The 21680-nt window shown below is 34.8% G+C and overlaps 2 protein-coding genes across 2 annotated transcripts in view; one reads left to right on the forward strand and one right to left on the reverse strand.

Moving 5' to 3' along the window:
* The window catches only part of EEA1 (early endosome antigen 1), a 111772-nt gene that overhangs the window by 42345 nt on the left and 47747 nt on the right, over positions 1-21680 (forward strand). Inside the window, exons 10-13 of the mRNA XM_077772187.1 lie at positions 4355-4471; positions 15177-15515; positions 20300-20449; positions 21513-21632. Of these exons, the coding sequence (XP_077628313.1) occupies positions 4355-4471; positions 15177-15515; positions 20300-20449; positions 21513-21632 (726 nt within the window). The remainder of the gene's footprint in view (positions 1-4354; positions 4472-15176; positions 15516-20299; positions 20450-21512; positions 21633-21680) is intronic.
* The window catches only part of PLEKHG7 (pleckstrin homology and RhoGEF domain containing G7), a 116940-nt gene that overhangs the window by 13665 nt on the left and 81595 nt on the right, over positions 1-21680 (reverse strand).

Here is a 21680-nt window from a genome sequence, read left to right on the forward strand (position 1 = left end):
AGTTTGTTTTATATTTAAGGAATCTGAAGCTCAGTGAAGTTAAATAACTTGTTTAAGTTCATGTACCTCATATAAGGAAGCTAGTATTGGATTCCAAGTCTCCTCCAAAGCCTAAAGTCTTTCTGTACCATGTTCACTTTCATTTTGGGTGGTCTGGTAATTGCCTTATAAGTATATTTGTGCTATTAATTTTGACCTAATACTTAATGTTATTACTTTTATATTTTGCCATGTTATATGTTGTAATACTTATATTGAGTACAAGTTAAAATACTTTTGAGTTGTTTCACACCATTTTTATATTAAAACAATTAATGTCTAGATATTCCATCTCATGTATTTATAACACCATTTGTTTTTAGCTTGTGCTTTTTAAATATATGGCATGTATTTTATTAATTTATTAAAATTAAGTCCTGTTCTTAAATTTGTTTGTGAATTATAGCACCTAATGAAAAAATTTATTTATATATTTCTACTTTACTGAACCTAAATATTGGTATCTGAAACAAAATACACAAACAGGAATTAAAGGAGCTAAAAATGTAATGATTTGGGATTTCTAATTGAGGCTAAAGACATATGATGTGTAATACACATTGTTCAGTATGTCCTTATGTTCCATTACTTTCATTCATATATACCTATGAATTCATTGACAGGGTTTGTGTTGTTTGTTTTTGGTTTAGATATTTATACTCGATCTTAACCAAAAGGCTGAGAAGCTATAGGTTTAGATATTTTAGAAGACATAGAAAAATAATTCATTCTAAAGCACTTAAAAGTAATTTATACATAGTTATGTAATAGATCAGAAATTGAGGATTTAAGGGTTAAAATAAGTATTATTTTAAAAAATTTACATTATTAAAAATATCAAAGCTATAATCAGCTTACATTTGGTGTGGTCTTGAATGTAGGTTTTTTTAAGAATTTTATTTGTATTCCAAATAAACTCATTTTAAACTCCTTTTAAAAGTTAATATTTATAAAGATATGGAATAAAAATGATTATAGTCATGCATAGTTATTAAAGAGAATACTTAAATATCTTCTAAAAGTGTACTAAGAGATCAGAATTAGCTGTATGTTTGGACATTTTTATTATGTGTTCAGTGTGTATTTTTGTTAGTCTCATCTTCCACGATTCATCCATCATTTTATTATTATTTTTTTTCTGCTTTCTAATGGAGATGCTTAAACTTGAGGTAATGTGTTTTTGGAAGGCTTTTTAATATTAGTAATACCTTTAATACAGCACCTTCTATTTAGTCAGATGGCAATTTTGTGTTTTAAGGCAATCTCAGAACTTCAAAGATATGCTCATTTTTGTTAATCATGTAAATTTTCAACCATCTTTAAATGATTATTAACTAATAGTAGTAGAATATTAGGACAATAATTATAATTCTAAAGCACTAGCAGGATATTTGCTCAAAATATCTCTAATTAGTTTTTAATTTAAAACTTTTTAGTAAAAATCCAACATTGAATTTGTAACATGGCTTCAACATGGAGGCTGTTTTATCGGGTCTCATATGCTGGGAACAAATATCTAGTAACTCCTTGGAGACAAATCACTCATTCCTTTAGAGAATAGTTTCTGAATGCATAGGGTCAGCAGCTATTTTAGGTGTGGGGAATACAACAGTGAATAAGACAGAGTGCCTGCTCTCATAAAGCTTGCAGTCTTTTGTGGAAGCCAGACAAAATATAAATAAATCAAATCATGATAGAAAGTCCGTTGATACTAAGTGCTATAAAGAAAAATAAAGTAGGGTATGTCTGGGCAGTAGTGGAGCTGACAGTGTAGGACAGGTTTAGATAGAGTGATCAGGGAAGGTCTTCTCAAGGAGGAATGTGTGAGAAGTAAGGAAGAATCAGGGTGAAGAATTGGGAGTAAGCATTCCCAGGGAGAGGGAGTGCAACTGTTAAAGTCTCAAGGTGCAGATGAGTTTGGCCTGTTAAATAGTGAGGAATGTCTTTCTGCTGGAGTGGAGAGCCATCTTGTTTTGGATTTTACCCATAGTCATATTTGAACAGGGAATGTACTTTCTGGCAGACTTTGACTTTTCAATTTTTATTTTCCCCCAGTACAAACATAATACATGATCATTGTAAAAGATTGAAATGATTCATGATGTACAACAGAGAAAATGAATGTAGTTCACTCCCCTTCTTCCCCTCTCCATGACTAAAGTGTACCTTTAGGTGTAAACTCTTCCCACAAAAGCTCTTTCTTTTTTCCACTCTTGAGTAAACTAAAAAATTTCAAATGGTTGCTTTCAAAAAAATAATAGTTAAAAAATACATATTTAGTGTACAAAAGATAAAATACCTAATGTTTAGTTCTTTAGGTATTAAAATATAAAACCATTTATAAGAACATATTTCAAAACTACAAAATATAATGAGATATTGTTGAGTATATTTGCTTTACATTTTGCAAGACAGATGTTATTCTTGGCTTACTATATCTTATAAACTTTCTTGTGAAATCATGGTATTTTAATAAAACATACTCCTAATTTGCATCTTAATATACACTATTATTTCTGTTTATTTTGTGTATATTTAGCATTTTAATGCTAAATCCTGTGATAAGATATTTACAAGTAGAGATTTAAATATGATATTTTATCTTCTTTTGTGATAAGTTGGCATTTACGCTATATGATTAAACCAGGGTAATTTAAAATAGCCAAACTGTTCCTAATATTTCTCTGAACATTCATAATGTTACTAATATAAAATGATCCTGAGATTCAAAGTTGTTAAGAATAGCAGTTTAAATAAACTCCCAGTATCAATGAAAAGGTTACATGATCAGTTTAAGAAAGAAATTATTAGGATATGCCTTTAACATTAATATAGTTAAAAACAATGAATATTTGAACATTTCCTTCTTTGAAGTATATGATATATATGGCATATATTATATCTATATATTGGTTGTTACATGTTGAAACACCCTGTGTATAAGCTGTAACTGTAAAGCAATGTGACAGATTGCCTTGCAGTATATCAGAAATGGCTTATTTACATTGTTTTCCTTAAAAGATTAGGCCAGGAAGATGCATTAGACATGCTGCTATTTGTAAAAACATTTTTGAAACCTCTTTTAGTTGACTTTAAACCAGTTTGGAAAACACTCCAAAAACTAGTTTTATCAACTTACAGTTATTAAAATAATATAAGCCCAAGTGTTTGATTATTCAGTTCAATCACTTACGTTCTTTACTAGATGGTTTTCCCAAACGTAAAACCAATGCACTGTATTGGATGAAGATATACCACCAAAGAGAATCCTTTAAAAAAGAAAAAAGTGCCACACATACTGGAAGGGTTTCCAGGAGAAGAGTAGCAGATCTCTTGGCGTTATTGTCAAAATAAATCAGTAGCCTTCTAAGGTTTCTCCCTTGAAGATGTATTTGCAATATTTGATGTAGATAACTACTGATCTGTTTATTAAGAAAAATTTTAAAAACGTCTTTCACAATAAAATTTATATACTAATAATACTATAGACAATGAAAATGTAGCCTTAGGAATGTAACAAGTGAAGTCAATATAAGAATAAATATTAGAAATAGAAAGTTCTTTTGTTAATGTCACTTGCAGGAAACCATACATAAATAGCAGTACTTAGTCTCTCTGGTCATTGAAGCTTTTATGTATAGGAAGTTTTTATTTCTCAGACTTTGCTTAATTTTCTCTTATTTTTAAATGACCAAACCTTTGTCTTAATTTCATTAAAATGCATTAAAGCAAATTCATGTCCAGCTTTTATACCTGGTCATGGAGTGACCCAGCTTAATGAAATTATATCTTTTAAATTCTATATAACTTCTTTGGACAGATACTTTCCATTGCAATCAAAAACATGATTCACTACCTTTCCAAGGTGATTCTGTATTGTATGTTTGTATTTATTTAACATGTTTTTAAAGTAAAAAGAAAGGCTATCCTATAGAAATGAGTAGGCAGTAACTTGCATATCTTCCTTAAATTCAGAAGGATTAAAGTATAGAGTTTCAAAGCCAGTAAATTCAGATTTACAGTTTGGTGCTGACTCAGACACATAAAGTAGGATGCGAGCTACTCATTTCATTCATTATTAAATAAGTTGTACATTTTGGATAAATTTTAAAAATTAATTTTCAGCGGAAAATGATGTGGGGTGGCAGTAGGGATGGTAAGAAAAAGAACTAAATTGAAACTTCTAAGTATTATATCAGTTTAACAACAACAGTGACAAAAATTTGTGTAACTTTAAAACCTTTGGATGCTTCCATTCTCTTTTCCATTTTAGTGTCCTCTAATTTTTTTCTTCCTTTTGTTCTTTTTTTTTAAGGCCACGATAAGCCAACTAAGGAGTGAACTTGCCAAAGGCCCTCAGGAAGTTGCTGTATATGTGCAGGAACTCCAAAAACTTAAAAGTTCACTTAATGAATTAACACAAAAGAATCAGGTGAGAATTTAAAAACTACATATAGTGGTAAATTGGTTTTAAATATCTTAAATTTTAATCTTGTGTATGTTATTTATATATTGGCATGAGCACAATGTGACTTAGTCTGTTTTGTTTTTTGTTTTTTTTAAGTGTAAAGGACATTCACATTGTTATGGAACCAATCTTTAAAGCCCTTTCTGTCTTCCAGAACTAAAATTCTATACTCTGAACAACTCTGCATTCACCACCACCTTTTGTAGAGGAAAAACCACTCCCATGAGTCTGTACTGTCCATACTCTACTCCACCTTTACTGCTGACACCAGATGTGTGTGTGCCACACAGCAGTAGTTTTGTGACACCAGTGGGTGTCCGACAGTGTAACTAATTCTGCCGCCATTACTTGGAGATAGTGTCAGATCCCACAGGGACTGTGTCCCCCCCCCCCGCTCCAGCTTACCAGCTTGTTACCTGCCCTTCTCACCAAATGGCTCTGGCTGTAAATGGGAGGTTCCCATAACCCTCACCTTAGATTGGATTAATTTGCTAGAATGACTCACAGGACTCAGGAAAACATTTTACTTACTAGATTACTGGTTTATTTTAAAAGATTCAAGGGGCACCTGGGTGGCTCAGTTGCTTAAACTTCTGACTCTTGATTTAGGCTTGGGTTGTGACTTCACAGTTCGTAAGATCGAGCCCCGTGTCTGGCTCTGTGCTGACAGTGCAGAGCCTATTTGAGATTCTCTCTCTTACCTCTCTCTCTGTCCCTACCCCGCTCATGCGCTCTCTCTCTCTCTCTCTCTCAAAACAAACAAACAAATAAATAAACATTAAAAGATTAGAATTCAAGATTAGCTAGATTAAAGAGATCCATAGGGTAAGATGTATGGGAAAAGGCATGGGACTTCCATGCTCAATCTGGGTGTTTTCTGTGTGTTCACCAACCTAGCATCTCCCTAAACTCTGTCCTTTTGGGTTTTTATTGAGGCCTCCCTACGTAGGCATGATTGATTAATTTATTGGTCATTGCTGATTAATTTGACCTCCAGCTCCTCTCCCCTTCCTGAGGTGTGTGTGGGGGTGAAGGGGGTTAAAGTTCCAACCCTTTAATTTTTGTTGGTTCCCATGACAACCAGCCCCCATCCTTAGGGGTTTCTAAAAAAAAAAAAAATCACCTCATTAACATAAACTCTTCAGTGATTGAAAGGGGGTTGTTATGACTAACAGATAACATCTTTGTTACTCTTTTTACTTAGGAAATTCCAAGGGTTTTGGAGCTCTATTCCAGAAATGGAGATGAACACCAAATGTATATTTCTTAGTATAAGTTACAATCACACCTTTGATGCAGAGTTTTTGATTTGATGTAATCTAGTGTCTATTTTTACGTTTGTTGCTAGTGCTTTTGGTGTCATATTTAAGAGATCATTGCCAAATCAATGTCAGGAAGCTTTTCTCCTGTTTTCTTCTAATGGTTTTATAGTTTTAGTCTTGTGTTTAGGTCTTTGATTCATTTTGAGTTAATTTTCTTTCATAGTGTAAGGTGGGAGTTCAGCTTCATTCTTTTGCATATGGATAAGCAGTTTCTCTTGCACCATCTGTTGAAAAGACTGTCCTTTTTTGTGGTCCTGGGACCATTGTTAAAAATCATTTGATCATGTATGTGAATGTTTATTTACGGGCTTTCTACTTTTTATATTGGTCTATATGTCTGTCTTCATGCTAATACCACACTGTTTTGACTACTGTAGCTTAAAAAAATTTATTTTAATGTTTATTTTTGAGAGAGAGAAAGAGAGAATAAGTGGGGGAGGGGCACATTGGGAAGGAGACAGAAACCGTAGCAAGCTCTGGGTTCTGAGCTGTCAGCACAGAGCCTTACATGGGGCTTGAACCCACAGTCTGTGAGATCATGACCTGAGCTGAAGTCGGACGCTTAACCTGAGGCACCCAGGTGCCCCTGACTACTATAGCTATCAATAAGTTTTAAATCAGGAATGTGAGACCTTCAGCCCTGTTCTTTATTTTGTAACGTTGTTATTTTCCACCTTGTTTCTTTATAGATGAGCAACAGATAATGTTTAGTTTGGGGGCAGGGCAAGTATTGGTTAGTACTTTTTTTCTATGTCTTTACTCTCTCGGTTGTGTGGGAGTAGGGAGTCACTAAATAAACCCTTATATTCAGTGGTATGGTGAATTTGTTGGCTTTGCTTTTTAATAAGTTGAACCTAATATTTCGGTGAAATATGGCAAGGGAAGAACCAAAGAAAAGAACATGATGGAGGGGAAACGAATTAAGTATAATTGGCTGGAAACATCAAGCCTCCAGCCAGCAGCCAGGTGAGTGAGCTTAGAAGCAGATCCTGCAGTTCTTTTCACATCATCAGAGACTATAGCTGTGGCCACCGTGCAGTACAGCAACCTCATGACACACCCTTAGGTGCTACACCACGGGCTGAGCTGCTTCTGGATTCCTGAGCCTCAGAAACTGTGAGATAATAGATATAATTTTAACCTGCTAAGTTTTAGGGTAATTTGTTGCTTGTGCCCTTGGTCAGCAGTTCTCAAACCTCTTGATCTCAGGACTGCTATATATTTTTCAGAATTGTTACGGACCCCATGGGGCGCCTAGGTGGCTCAGTCGGTTAAGCGTCCAACTTTGGCTCAGGTCATGATCTCATGGCTCATGAGTTTAAGCCCTGTGTCACGCTCTATGATGACAGCTCAGAGCCTGGAGCCTGCTTCGGATTCTGTGTCTCCCTCTCTCTCTGCCTCTCTCCTGCTCACGCTCTCTCTGTCTCTCTCTCGCAAATATAAGTAAACATTAAACATTTTTTTAATTGTTATGGACGCCAAAGAGCTTTTATTTTTTGAGTTACATGTATGGATACTTAGACTATTAGAAATTAAAACAAATTTTAAAAATATATTTGTATTTTTAAAACATTAATTATTAAAAATTAACATCATACTATTTCATATGAAAGATGACTGTTTTCTAAAACAAAAAATAGTGGTGATGTTTTATATTTTTGCAAACCTTAATGTCTAGCTTAATATTAGGACAGATGGATTCTCACATCTGCTTTCACATTTCATCTGTTGTGATATGGTTGAAGGGTATGAAGAAAATTGGATTTCACGTAGATATGTAGTCGGGAAGAAGAGGAATCTCTGAATAGCTTTTTTGGATAATTATAGCTATTTTTATTTGATACTGTGCCCAAACTAGATAAGGCATAGTTTCTCAATAGCTAGTTAGTCTAGATTTTGAAACCATATCAATGTTATTTGTATACTTGTAACATTAAATTTATTAGTTTTCTTGCCCTTTGACTGGATCTTTCCACTGCATGATTTTATAACATCATGCATTAGTCAGGTGGAAAATATTGGCTATGCAGATCTTCCAAATCTTGACACATTACATTGTATAAGATAAAAGCAGTATCATTTGTCAATCTCTCCCTCAGTCTCTGAATAGGCTTTAAGTTTGAGGAAGTGTCAAGCTCATGGTGATGGATACACATTTTCCAAAATTCTGGGCATCATTTGAAAATTTGAATTTTATTATTGGAAACAAATACTATCAATTCTGTCTTCTTAAGTGATAGGGTGTTTTCCTACCAAGTCTGAATAATCATAGTTTGTTATTCTTTCCAGTAAAAATGGTGTTTTAGAAAAAAAGCAACTAGCTTAGCCTGTAATTTAGGACCCTAAATGCTCTTCCATGTGACAGTTCTGTTATTCTTTGGTATGCAGCAGAAGTGATCTATGCATACTTCCACTTTTTCACATAGATTTTATTTTTCCTTGCTATTCCAAATATTGCAGCTGTGAACATTCACATTCAATCTCATACATTTGTTTAAGAATTTCTTTGTTATATCTCCCAAGTGAAATTGCTGGATTGTAGGTTACACATGTTCAAGTTTAGTACGTGACCTCTAACAATTTTCTGAAGTAATTTTATCAATTTACCGTTGTCCATTTCTCCATCAACTCTTGATATTGACTTGATCTTTTTCTGTGGCTTTATGAAAACCTGTCCATTCCCTTCCCCCTTTTTTCTCCTGTCAAGCTATACATGGAAAACCTCTACGTACAATTTAGTTTTATCTTTGTCCCTCAGTTTGATTTTTAATTTCTTACAAATTGACATTCTACTTTTTGGAAATTGACCAGGATGTGTACATGAAGTGAATGTTTATGATCAGGGTCATTTATTATATAATTTTGAAACATTAAACTATTAATAAAGGACATGATTGGACATTGATAGACTGAAATGTATGCTCAAATAATGAAGCACAGATTGTATGTACACACACACACACACCATTGTTAAAGGAAGTACTATGAGAACTTGATAATATGTAGCATCAAGATGATTTAGTGTGGTAAAACTGGAATATGGTTGCTTAGGGATTAGGAGAATCTTCTACTAATTTTAATAATCCTTATGTCACTGTAATACTTAATTTTTTTTCCAAAATGTTTTCCTGTTTAGGATGTACTCACCAGTTAAAGTAAGTGCAGAAATGCAGCCTTTTCTTACTGTTCTTACTATTTGCCCCTCCTGCCTCTCCTCATCCCATGTTCTTGGCTAGCCGTACTGACAGTGCTGATATCCACGTGTTTTGAATTTGGAAATCTTTGTATATGGTCTTAGGAAGACCATTACATAAAATGCCTTGGACAGTTTTTGTGGGTCATAGCAGCATCAAGGTGGATAGACAACATTTTAATACATAATGAATGGAAACAATAATTGTTTTTGCACTGATGTCAAGATATCCTCAGCAGTAGACCAGTGTTTTGTAATTACTGCTTTTGAAAACTTAAAAATAAAAGGGGATTATTGAAAAACTTCCTTCTTAGTTTCTAATAAGAATCATACTTGTATTTATTTACTCATTCATTCATTCATTCATACACTAACATTTAAACACAATTCTGAAACTCAATTATTTTTATGTAAATTCTAAACAAAATCATATGTTTATTTAAAGCTACTAGTATAGGTCATTGTAAGAGACTGAGTTATTTTTTGGGTTTCACCTCTCATCTCTTTCCATCCTTTATTACTTTCCCTTTCCTGTAGCCCTAGTAATAAGGTGCTCATAGAGCAAAGCAAGAGCCAGATATGGCATCAGTTCTGGTGTTGGGTGTGACCACTGTATGTATTGCAGAGTGGTGCACTGAGGAACCGTGTGTGTAGTACAACAGTGAAAGACATGTCTAAATCCCAGCTTTGCCACTGACTGACTGTGACAGCCTCTCCAAGTTTGTTTCCTCTTCTACCCATTTGCCTCTTAGGAGTGGTATGTGTCTTGAATTAATAGACATTTAAGTGCTTGGACCAGTGTCTGGCTTTTAGTAAGCATCTCAGTGACTGTTGTTTTTGTTTTTATTTGGTAAATGTTGTGATACAGGGTTGAGTCAAGACCTAGGTGGAAGTTTTCCTAACTTACTGCCTAGTAAAAACAGGAAAGGTTTTTGTAGGAGACATAACTCTTTAGCTTAGTCTTCAAGGATGCTAAGGAACATTTCACATGGCAGAAGGGTTAATGGCAATTCATTTTGAAAATTAGATACGCAGAAGGCATAGGAACATATAAGAGCACGAAAGAATACAAGATGTTGGAGAGTAGTTCAATTTGTTTTTCTTCATTGAGCTGTTTTAGAAAAGAAACAAGATGCCTGAAACTACTTTGTAAGCTAAAAAAATGCCATCCTTTTGCATTCATTCTCATTACCTCGGCAAGGAACAAGGGAAAACTGGAGTCTAATATAGGGAAATTATCTTTGTAAGAAAATCTGTTGAGAGAACAATTGGTGAGGAAATCCAGAGGATGGCATATTTGGAAGGAAGGGATTTTGCTTACCCAAATGACAATTATGTTATGAGTTAGGCTTAGCAATCATTTTGGAATTTAAACTTGAATGGGATATTTTGGGGGGAGCATGAATTGACTTACTGAGTGTCTAAATTGTGTTGTGACAATTTACTGGACTTGGAATTATATATGTGATGCTACCACTTGGCTAAGTCGTGGCAGGTTCTTTCAGCTCTCACATCCTCATCCAGAGAGTGGAGGTCATGATGTAGTCTGTACTGTGTTTTAAGAATTAATATGGAGATGTGAAAGTGCAATTATTATCTTCTTTAAAGACTCCCATTATACTTAAATCAATCTTCAAAAACCATGTATTCACTATAATGTTTTGCTTCAGATTTAATGAGAAGACCATAGTAAGAATGAAAATATATAATACTAAATATTACCTTTCTGCATGTAACAATTATGTAGTGTGAGTGGGTTATTTTTAAGAATATATTTTTTAATTTATTCATTTTGAGAGAGTGTGTGTGTGTGTGAGTGGGAGAGGAGCAAAGAGAGTGGGAGAGAGAATCTCAAGCAGGCTCTGTGCTGTCAGCACAGATACCAACTCAGGGCTTGATCCCATGAACTGTGAGATCATGAGCTGAGATCAAGAGTTGGTTGCTTAACTGACTGAGTCACTCAGGTGCCCCTAGATTTGATCTTTTGAAAAGAAAGTTGTTGAGGTTTTGTTAAAGAAAATTTAATTATCTTTCATCTGTGCCATAGACCCAGGTAGATTCTGATTAAATTTTTAGGACAAGTGAATTTTAAAGTGTATAATTGTTATGTGACTTCTTAAAAGTCTTAAAAGACTTCTTGAAGCTGTCTGAGGGGTCATCTGTATATAATTGGTGGGAATATTTGGTTACACCATAAGCCCATGGAGAAGACTGGCTAACTTAATACTAGCGTTAAGTTTTTGCATCATGTTTTATTTAGTTTTTTGACTTTAAAATTTTTTTAATTTTTTTAAAATTTACATCCAAATTAGTTAGCATATAGTGCAACAACGATTTCAGGAGTAGATTCCTTAATGCCCCTTCCCCATTTAGCTCATAAACCCTCCCAAAACCCCACCAGTAACCCTCTGTTCTTCATATTCAAGTGTCACTTACGTTTTTATCCCCCTCCCTGTTTCTATATTATTTTTGCTTCCTTTCCCTTATGATTATGTTTTGTGTCTTAAAGTCCTCGTATGAATGAAGTCATATGATAATTGTTTTTCACTAATTTCACTTGGCATAATACCCTCCAGTTCCATCCATGGAGTTGCAAATGGCAAGATTTCATTCTTTTTGATTGCTGAGTCATACTCCATTGTGTGTGTGTGTGTGTGTGTGTATACATATATATACACACACCCCATCTTCTTTATCCATTCATCCATCGATGGACATTTGGGCTCTTTCCATACTTTGGCTCTTGTTGATAGTACTGCTATAAACACTGGGATGCATGTGCCTCTTTGAAACAGCATACCTGTATCCCTTGGATAGATAACCTAGTAGTGCAGTTGCTCGGTCATAGTGTAGTTCTATTCTTAATTTTTTGAAGAACCTCCATACTGTTTTCCAGATTGGCAGCAGCAGTTTGCATTCCCACCAGAGGTGCAAAAGAGATCCTCTTTCTCTGTATACTTGCCAACATCTGTTGTTGCCTGTGTTGCTAATTTTAGCCTAATTTTAGCCATTCTGACGGGTGTGAGGTGGTATCTTTTTGTGGTTTTGATTTGTATTTCTCTGATGATTAGTGATATTGAGCATTGTTTCATGTGTCTGTTGGCCATCTGGATGTCTTCTTTGAAGTGTCTGTTCATGTCTTTAGCCCATTTCTTCACTAGATTATTTGCTTTTTGGGGGTTGAGTTTGATAAGTTCTTTACAGATTTTGGATACTGACCCTTTATCTGATATGTCATTTGCAAATATCTTCTTCCATTCTGTCAGTTGCCTTTTAGTATTGCTGATTGTTCCCTTCATTGTGCAGTAGCTTTTTATTTTGATGAGGTCCCAATAGTTCATTTTTGCTTTCGTTTCCCTTGCCTCCGGAGATGTGTTGAATAAGAAGTTACTGTGGCCAAGGTCAAAGAGGTTTTTGCCTGCTTTCTTCTTGAGGATTTTGGTGGCTTCCTGCCTTACATTTAGGTCTTTTGTCCACTTTGAGTTTATGTGTATGGTGTAAGAAAGTCATCCAGGTTCATTTTTCTGCATGTCACTGTCCAGTTTTCCCAGCACCACTTGCTGAAGAGACTGTCTTTATTCCATTGAATATTCTTTCCTGCTTTGTCAAAGATTAGTTGGCCATACATTTGTGGGTGCATCATGTTTTAAAATTATATCCTGCCCACATTCTTAGTATGTGAGCATGTTGGCTTTCATGAAGTTCAGTAACTTAGAATTTTCTTTAAAAAGATGCAGCACAGGGGCGCCTGGGTGGCTTAGTCGGTTAAGCGTCCGACTTTCGCTCAGGTCATGATCTCACGGTTCGTGGGTTCGAGCCCCGCGTCAGGCTCTGTGCTGACTGCCAGCTCAGAGCCTGGAGCCTGTTTCAGTCTGTGACTCCCTCTCTCTCTGACCCTCCCCTGCTCACACTCTCTCTCTCTCTCTCTCCTAGAAATAAATAAAAAACATTAAAAAAAAAAAAGATGCAGCACAGCTATGAGTAGGGAAGGGGAGATGTCAGGGTCAGAATGGGGGGAAATGTAAAAAGGTGCAACACAGTTGTACATCAATGAATAACCTTAATTTAACATACAAAGTCCAAAATAAATATAATTTCTTAAAAGAAATAAGTGTAAAATTACATCAAGAGAGGTCTGGAGTTACTAGCCAGTAACACAAAGAAATGTTTATAAAAAGAGTTTTTTTAACCTATAGTTTAACTCAAAAGTTGTTTTTTTCCCTCTGGTCATTTGACTCTTACTCTTTCTTTGTTTCTGTTGATTGGTCAAGGCACACATCTCTTGGCTAATTTTGCTGTAAGCTTCTGGTTGTTCTTACCTTTGTCTCTTATCTTGTTTTTTTTTTTTTTACCATATAACATCTTTCTGGACATTGCTTTTTCTGTAGTGTATTCCTACTTGATAATATACATTAATGTACCTTTTCTCAGGTGTTTAAGAACCTTTACTGCTAACTTTCCTACTTTGGGACCTAGATTTATTACTCCCCTTGAGGTAATAGTGTTTGCTCTTTCCCCACACGCATCTCACTTGTCTCCTGTTCCCTTGTGTCTTTTTATATAAATTTTTGTGTCTTTTGAATGACATTCATGAGTCATGCATACTGATTATTTAACTCCTGTCACCACTTTACTAAGCTCAAACTTTATTTTCAGGTGATTGTAACTTAGCAGTTAGCCCCATCTGACTTTGTTTAGTTCGTAAAAAAAAAAAAAGTATTCACTTATATCTAACACAGTTTTTGTATTCATTTTTTAAGTTTATTTATTTATTTATTTATTTATTTATTGAGAGACGAAGAGAGTGGGAGGGGCAGAGAGAGAGGGAGAGAGAATCCCAAGCAGGCCCCACACTGTCAGCACAGAGTCCAATGGTTGGCTCAAACTCATGAACCATGAAATCGTGACCTGAGCCAAAACCAACTGAGCCACCTAGGCACCCCTGTATTAATTCATTTTTGCTTGAGAGTTATGTTTTAACTTTCTTAGAAAGGTTTTTCTTTTTTATGTGTGTATTTCATTTAGATTATAGTCTGTTTAGAGACCAGAGGCTTTGATTGTCCTCTGCTATTTCTGTATTATCCCCTTCTAGCACACTGCGTATAAAACGTGAGTATAATCAGTGCCCACAGACTGACTTGTCAGATGCTTATAGTAGCTTCTTATCCTAGCTATTGTTCTTGCAGAATTGAGTCAGAGTTCTGATTCAGGTCTTATATGTAAGCATATTGATTTAAAATGTTCAATATTAATTGTAACAACTCCACTGAGACTAGATTTCAACATTCGATCAGGCTGGTTGATCCAGATCTTTGATTGGAGGTGTCATTTTTTATATTTTGTACCTGATAGTATTGATTAAAATAACATAAGGTAGGTAAATTATGTTTAGATCACTATTTTTATACACCTCAAAAGAAATTTGAGTTAATCTTAAACTTGTGACTCTTAAAAATGGTCTTTATCAAGAAGAGTAAAAAAAAAAAAAGCATCAGCAGGGTCTGCATACTAGAGCTAGGTGGTATTGTTACGTACTTTCAACTATGAAATTACAACACCTCAAATCAGAATCGCTCTAGTATATTGTTATTCAAAGTAATGTTTGTTGATAGAAGGTAGGTTTTTTTGTTAATGTTTATTTATTTATTTTGAGAGACAGAGAGAGAGAGAGAGCACACAAGTGCATGAGCAGGGGAGGAGCGGAGAGAGAGGAGAGATAAGGATCCTAAGCAAGTTCTACACAGACAATGCAGACCCTGCCACAGGGCTCAAGGCCACCCGTGAGTTCATGATCTGAGCCAGAGTCAAGAGTTTGACACTTACTGACTGAGCCACCCAGGCACCTCAAAGATAGAAAGTAGTTTTAATATTTAACTCAAATGAGAGAATATACATGTTATATACCCTAAAGAGTCTAGTAGATTTTAGTGTTTCATTTTAGGACAAAATTCAGTTGGTAATTCTTATATTAGAGTGTAGTAGAGCGTAGTGCAATGGGCCAATAATAAAATAAGTTATTATGTAAAATTTAGTCCTTTTTTTAACTGTTTTTATATTTGCACTTTTGGCTAATTTTGATGGTACTGTTGTAAAGATTGTTTGAATAATTAGAATAATTATAAATATTAAGGAAATTGTTTCATTGATATTTCAGAACTTGACTGAAAAGCTTCATAAGAAAGAACTGGAGTGTACTCAGTTAGAGGAGAAACATAATGAAGAATGTGTGAGTAAAAAGAATATACAAGCAAGCCTTCATCAAAAAGACCTCGATTGTCAACAGCTTCAGTCAAGATTATCTGCATCTGAAACCTCGCTGCAGAGAATACAGGCAGAGCTAGGTGAGAAGGGTGAGGCTACACAGAAGCTCAAGGAAGAATTATCAGAAGTAGAGACCAAGTACCAGCATCTGAAGGCTGAATTTAAACAGCTACAGCAGCAGAGAGAAGAAAAAGAGCAGCACGGGTTACAACTCCAAAGTGAAATTAATCAAGTAAGAGAGGTTACTTTTACTTATTGGAATTCCTCCTGTGGTTTCTTGTATGCTTGGTAGTTATTTGATCATAGCATGGTTCATTAAAAAAAGTCATTTAAAAAATTAACTCTTAGTTTTTATAACAACCTGTAGTATTGAGTCAGATCTCATTTCCTTTAATTTCAGTTTTCCTTAATGAGAAAAAAAACGTTAGCACCCATCATATAGTATTGCTGTGAAGTGTTGATGAATTAATACCTATAAATTGGTTAAGATGATACCTGTTACATGGTACTCAGCATGTATTAGTTAGTATAGTTAATTTACATTGTTGATTATTCTTTAAAGAATATCTTTTTTTGTTACTAAATTTTTAAAATATAATTATGATGAAATCAATAATTTAAAAATTAGATATTTTAGTTATTTTAAAGTTTATTTGAGAGATAAATATTTATTTATCACATGTGCATACGTGAGGGAGGAGTGGCAGAGAGAGAGGGAGAAGGAGAATTCCAAGCAGGCACTGTGTGAACAGCAAAGAGCCTGACTCAGGACTCGATCCCACAAATCGTGAGATCATGACTTGAGCCAAAACCAAGAGTAGGATGCTTAACTGACTGAGCCACCCAGGAGCCTCAAAATTAGATATTTTAAAAGAAAAAAACAAATTAGCCCTAATATTTTTATAAGTAAATAATACCTATCAGAGTCATCAGTAACTTGATTAATTCAAGTTTTGACTTTGCCATTAACTTAAATTTTAAGTTCTGTATTCTTATTATTTCTTATAGATAACATTAAAAAGCAGTTGAAAATGGAAATTTGGGAGACATTAAAGTCCTTAGCCACTTTTTTGATAATATTCAGGAATTTTCACTTAAATATGGCAGTGATACTTGCTTTCATGGCATCAGTCCTTCTTTCTTCTTGGCCTGAGATGTTTTTGCTATTGCTCTTCTCCTTGATGAACACACGGCCACTTTACTTGTCACTCTTCTATAGAAATCCTTTCCTGAACTTTGCCACCTGACCCCTCAAAGGTGGCTTAAGCATTACTTACCACGGTATAGAATATTATCATAACTTATGTGTCTTTCTTCACTAGACTCTGTACTCCTTGGGTGCAAAGACCATGTCTTACTTATTTTTTATATTCACTACCTGGCACACTGCATGTTAATCAGCAGAGATTTTAGTGGGTAACTTAGATTTTTAATGTTCATTTCAGATCAATAAATTGGGCACTTATGGTTTCTAAAAGACATTATGTTTTATTTGTTGGGAGATAGAGAACTGAAAAAAGAAACAGTACTTACCTTAAATGATTATGTAAATCCATTGAGGATAAGGCAAGTACTGTCCTGTACCAAAGAATGTGAGGATTATAATAAAACGATCCCATATATGATGGGAATTTGGCAGAGTTCCTCTTCTGGTTTCTTCTCCCATAGCACTTCATTTATGTAATTATTTTATTCAGTTATGTAATCAGGAAAAGCTTTGTGTGAGATAGAGGTGGTGCATGAAATTATGATCTTGGATAGGTATTGACAAGTGGCAGTCTGAAGGTTGGAGAATCTTCTGGGCAGAAGGATTAGTGAGAATAAACTAGTGTCAGCAAAGTATTATAAGAACCAGGAAGGGGCACCGATTTCCTCTTAAGATGGGGTGTGTGTAATAGGAGTGGACTATTGTGACTGGAAAGAGCACTTGGAACCTTATTGTGTAGGGTGTTGAATAGCAGGCCGAGGAATTTGGGCTTTATTTGGTTGTCAGGGAGGAGGGGCATCAGGAATTTGAGAACCTACTCAAACATATTTTTATACAAAAACTTGAACATGTGATTAGTTGGTTTAGTCACAGTTTTATAATAAAGAAAGAGGTCATCCTTAAGACCTTGAAGTGATACCATTTATCTTCTTTTAGCCTGCTGTTTGCATTCTACCTTCAAAGTGTGTCTCAAATCTGTCCCACTTCTCTTCATCTATACTGCTACCTCTTTTTTCTTTTTTTTAAGTTTATTTGTTTTGACAGAGAGAGAGAGAGAGAGAGAGAGAAAGAGAGAGGGAGGGAGAGAAGGAGAGAGCGGGCACAAGCGGGGGAGGGGCAGAGAGGGAAAGAGAGAGAGAATCCCAAGCAGGGTCCACACTGTCAGCGCAGAACCCAATGCAGGGCCCAAACCCATGAGCCACAAGATTATGACCTAAGCTAAAGTCAGACACTTAACCGACTGAGCCACCCAGGTGTCCCTATACTGTTACCACTCTTATTTAAGCCACCATCATTACTCACCTGGGCCACTGTATTAGCCTTCTTAAAGTTTTCCTTCTAGTGACCTCATTAATCTATTCTCCATGCAGAAGCCAGAGACCTCTTTTTAAAACATGAAGGATACTACTTTATTCCTCTGCTTACCACCCTCCAATGGCTTTGAATTACACTTTGAATTGAATCCAGATGTCTTACTTTGGCATGTGAGTCTGCATGTAGTATGGCCCACACTATGTATTTGAACTCCTCTCCTACCACTGTGAAACTATGTTAATCTCCTTTTAGTCCTCAAACACACCAATGCTTTAAGCACTCTCTTGCTTTAGGTCCTTTGCCCATTTTTTTTTCTTAGCATGTTCTTGACTTCTCAAGGCTGGCTCAGGTGTCATTTCTTAAATGAAGACTTCCAGGCCTTCTCTATTTAAGTAGCTTATTTTCCATATATTCTGGACCTCTTCTTTATTTCAGCTGGCTTTATATTCTTCTTCTTTTTTCTAAGTTTATGTATTTATCTTGAGAGGGTGTGAGTGGGAGAGGGGCAGAGACAGAAGGAGAGTGAGAATTGCAAACAGGCTCCGGGCTGTCAGCACGAAGCCCATCATGGGGCTCTATCTCGTGAACCCATGAGATCATGATCTGAGCCAAAATCAAGAGTTGGACACTCAACTGACTGAGCCACCCAGGAGCCCCTATATTCTTCTTTAGAACACTTTATGTTATATAATTAGTTTATGTTTACTTGCATATTGTCTGCCATTCCCATTGGACTGCAATTCCCACATTCCTTAATGTGAGGAATTTGTTTTATTTTATAATGTCAGCCTCTATACTTAGGTCTTTCAGCAAATATTTATTGGAAGAATGGAAGTGAATCCTACCTCAAGCCTGTATTCATACCCTCAAAGAGTGTAAGCATGAATTGTGTTTGTTTTGCTCTCCACTGTATCCTCAGCACCCATTTCAGTAGTAACAAAAGTAGACAGCTGGCAATTGTCATCAAATGACCTGAAAACACAGCAGCCTGTATTCTTCATGTTTGTGTTTATGACCACTTCTCTGAGTAGCCACAGATGTGCGAATATTGATGTTCTGTAATTGGAGGATTAGAGGTCATCATTTTAAGTTTTAAAAATTATCTAACATATGTTTTGAATAGCATAGTGGCTGCCTGGCTTCCAGTTATAAGGCTTATAAGCCATGTGATCTCAGGCACATTGTTTAACTTGTGCCTCAGTTTCCTTATCTCTAATAAATAATAATGGAGTCTTCTTCATGAGGCTATATGTATAAGGATTAAGTTAGTTAATATTTACATTTAATATTGTAATTTTATTGTTGGCACATAAGTGTTAGGAGTAAAATGAATAAAGAATTATATATTATATATAGGTTTGCAAAGTGAATTTATTATAGAGTATATACATATATATCTTAAAGTGTGACTTTAGAGCAGATCATTCTATTAATAATTCCAATGTATATTATTTTTACTCTTGATTTAACCTCTTCTTCTTTGACATGTTTACACTAAAATAGTATAGGCATCATTGTTTAAGTGATGTTGGCTTATTCCCATCCTTGGACAGCCTTGATTTGAGATTCGTTTTAAGTTAAAGATCAAGGATTTACCAGGAATTGTACCATAATGAATGAAAAAGTTATTTATAGTATGTATTTCACTCCGTTAGTAAATCTTCACTTCAGAGCAATAGTTTTCTTTAATTCAGTTGACGCTCAATTCTGTCTGCACATAAAAATCACCTAGGGAGATTTAAAAAATTACCATTTTCAAGGCCTTACCCCTGGTCCTGTTGAATCCTGATCTCTGGCATAGTCCTAGGCATTGGCATATTTAAACATTTTCCCTGTAATTGTACTATGCTGTTGAGATTGAACACTACTGCTTTTTAAATTGTTACTTTTCAGTAAGTGATTTATAAAGTGTCCTGAAACTCAGTATAATCGGATTCTTGTTATGAAAATATGGATTTCTAGGCTTTAGCTCAAATGTATTAAATCTCAACTTATATGGGAAGAGTCTGATTATCTGTGTATTAACAATGATATCAGGAGATCCTTTCATATTACTTTTTGGTGCATGTACAGCATAGAGATTTGACAGTTCTATACATTACTGTACATTAATGTGGAGCTTGAACTCACAAACCACGAGATCATGATGTGAGCCAAAGTTGGACGCTTAACCACCTGAGCCACCCAGGCACCCCTGAGTGTCTTGATTTTTAAATTTCATTTTATTATTTTAAGTTCCTCAAGTGATTGTAACACTCAAGTTCAAAAAAGAGCCTTTGGTTCACTATATTTTTAAGAGAACAAAAACTCCCAAAACTGATGCTTAATCGCAGTTTTATGTGATCCATCATAATTTCTGTGAAAATTCGACTGGATCTTAGGTTCCCCCAAAGTATATGAAAATTAAGATTTAAAAGGAAAACATTATTTAGAAAGTGGTGATGAGTGTGTGTTTATACATACATACTACATATACTTCTTTTTCTTTTTTAAAGTTACATAGCAAACTTCTGGAGACAGAGCGCCAACTAGGTGAAGCTCATGGTAGGCTGAAGGAGCAGAGACAGCTTTCAAGTGAAAAGTTGATGGATAAAGAACAACAAGTGGCTGATCTACAACTCAAACTTTCTCGTTTAGAAGAACAGGTAAGCTAAGTGAGTTTATGTTAGTTTATTGATAGATTTGAGGCATCTTAAATATTCATTATGGTTCAATTTTTTTTTTTATTGTCAGGAACTGTAATTGAACATTTAAAAAAACTATTTTGACATTTACTTCTCCCCAATAGAAACATCCTATTTATTATTAACCATATATAGGTCATTTTGTTGTGACTGTATTCTCTAAAGTTCTCAACTAAAATATGTTAAGAAGACTACTCTTTTAGCTTTAGGCAAGAAAGATTCTGGGAGTGAACCTTTAATAGGCTGCTGGGAAGGAAGAGACTTCCTATCCAGGAAGGACAACTTCCCAATAAAACAGTGAAAAATGAACACAATTGGTAAGGATCATTAATGACACATATTTGGTGCATAAAACTTTGAGTTTGCACTTAAGGATTTTCACTGTGAATTAAAGCATAATAAGATTGAATGCTGTTCTAATTAAAGGTGTGGTTGCCCAAATTGGTAAGTATTATTTGGTTAAAGTTATCATTGAATTATGTCTTTTACTAGAATTGAACAAACACTGAGAGTTTAAATCTGTAGTTTTATCAAGCTACATCTGGCTTCATCAAGCTAGGATTTTCTTCTAGACCCGAAGTCTTGCACATGGTAGATGGTCCCATTTTTTTTCCCAATAAGCAATAATTATGATTGTTTTGGAAAAAAATAAAACAAATAATTGATACTGTGACTTAGATTGTTGTTACAAAAAATTTGTATGTAATTAATTCCTTTATCATATTAGTATAGAAAAAAGTAATAAATAAAAAAGCAATAATAAAAACTAAATGGCAACCTAGAGAAAGAATTGTGTTCTTAGGATGAGAGTCTATTCCTAGGGAATAGTTTCATAATCATGAGATTAAGATTCTATAAGTAATGAGATATTGCTTTTAAAGTTGATTTTATATATTGACTGAATTAGGTTTTTGCTTCAGACTCGCAAATTTAGAGAATTGAAGTAATGCCAGATATTCAGGAATGATTGCATTCTGCCTTTAAGCTGTCAACTGACAGTTTACGTTTTTGGTTTTTTTTTTAGTTGAAGGAAAAAGTAACAAATTCTACAGAATTGCAACATCAATTAGATAAAACAAAGCAACAGCATCAAGAACAACAAGCTCTCCAGCAAAGCACTACAGCAAAACTTCGAGAAGCCCAGGTAAATATTATTCAGATTATGAGCCTTTTAAACAGGAACTAAGTAGAT

The sequence above is a fragment of the Crocuta crocuta genome, unplaced genomic scaffold (assembly GCF_008692635.1).
Source record: "Crocuta crocuta isolate KB4526 unplaced genomic scaffold, BGI_CrCroc_1.0 scaffold216, whole genome shotgun sequence".
NCBI classification, from domain to species: domain Eukaryota; kingdom Metazoa; phylum Chordata; class Mammalia; order Carnivora; family Hyaenidae; genus Crocuta; species Crocuta crocuta.